We start from the raw sequence: 1358 nt of genomic DNA, 5'->3' as shown, positions 1-1358 counted from the left end.
TCAGACTGGTCCACAAAGCCACGATCAACACATCCATCCACTTGCACAACAGTTTTCTGCAATTGATCCCAGCGACTTCATTTCATATGATGTCTGTGGAAATCATATCAATGGAACCATTGATGACATCTCAGAACAGCTTGTTGAATAAAATCAATTCCCCAATCTATACCCAGGTAAAAGGCTTCCCTTGCTTTCTCATATATATTTTAATGAACGCTGGTGAATCCTGCACCTAACTATAACGTGCATGTTCCGATTCCCATCTTCAAAGCTCTTTGATCTGTTTGTTCAATCAAGGGTTTGCTGGTCGGGATGGTACCAACAGTCCTGGGTTGAATTTTTCACCTCTCTCCATAACTTTTAATGAACTTCAGGGTGGCCTGAAAGGGACATTTCACGGCATTTATCACCTCTTCCCGGAACTTCCTCTGGGTGACCGCATAAATAAACGTGTTGGTGCAGGAGCTGAATAACTGAAGCATTGTTCCTAGGTGGTCCAGCATAACATCAGACACATACTGTGCCATGTACGATCCATTGATTCGCTGAATTGATAGAATGACCACCCGAGTCATCCATAACAGGATAAAACTGGCTGATATGGTGAAGAGCAAAATGATGGATCTTCTTCGATTCTTCATCTCTGGGTCGCACTTCCCCTCCCCGCTCCTCTGCCCCCTCAGTTTCCTGCGGACTACACTGGCCATCAGGATGTGCCTGACAGTGACAGCATTGAGCAGCAGGATAAGCACAAAGGGGACGAGTGGAGTTAAAATGCGGTGCCCCCAGTCAAAGGCTGCCCACACTGGCGAATTCATGAAATCAAATGATGCCATGCAGAAACGTGACCGGTACGTGAAGTACCAGGGGATGTTGGTTGCCACACTCATCACACTCACCACTGCAATAACCATGGCTGCACCTTTCTCAGTGCAGTATCTTGTCTTCAGCTTCTGGAAGCAAATGGCCGCCATACGGTCGAAGGTGAAGGCAACAGTGAGCCAGACGGTGTAAGCCACGGACATGTAACCCACGGTATATACGATCTTGCACCCGGGAGGGATATATATGTGAATTATGTTGATGAGAATGACCTGAAATACGACGACAAATAGATCGGCTACTGCCATTGCCACAAGATACCAGGTGACACCTTTCGAGAGTCCACACCGTCCGCGTGATAGTGTTACAATTGCGATCACATTAGCTGTGAAGTTGAAAAAAAGCAGACAACAACAAAATTGACAAGTGAAGGCGAGCAAATGGAGTCATTGTTAAGTATTACACAATTTCTGAATTTCAAAACTTTCACCAAGTTTGCCACAATTCCCACTTGTTCCTCACCAACATGGTCA

At 45.7% G+C, this 1358-nt stretch overlaps 1 protein-coding gene across 1 annotated transcript; it reads right to left on the bottom strand.

Moving 5' to 3' along the window:
* Window positions 1–344: 344 nt before the first annotated feature.
* LOC144590857 (putative G-protein coupled receptor 139) lies at window positions 345–1133 on the bottom strand. The gene has a single exon (XM_078395239.1). It carries the CDS (start codon window positions 1131–1133, stop codon window positions 345–347), a length of 789 nt encoding a protein of 262 aa, XP_078251365.1.
* Window positions 1134–1358: the final 225 nt, after the last annotated feature.

Source organism: Rhinoraja longicauda, unplaced genomic scaffold, assembly GCF_053455715.1.
Source record: "Rhinoraja longicauda isolate Sanriku21f unplaced genomic scaffold, sRhiLon1.1 Scf000357, whole genome shotgun sequence".
In the NCBI taxonomy this organism is placed as follows: Eukaryota; Metazoa; Chordata; class Chondrichthyes; order Rajiformes; family Arhynchobatidae; genus Rhinoraja; species Rhinoraja longicauda.
Note: the sequence above shows the minus strand (reverse complement) of the source record. Positions and strands in the feature narration are given on the sequence as shown.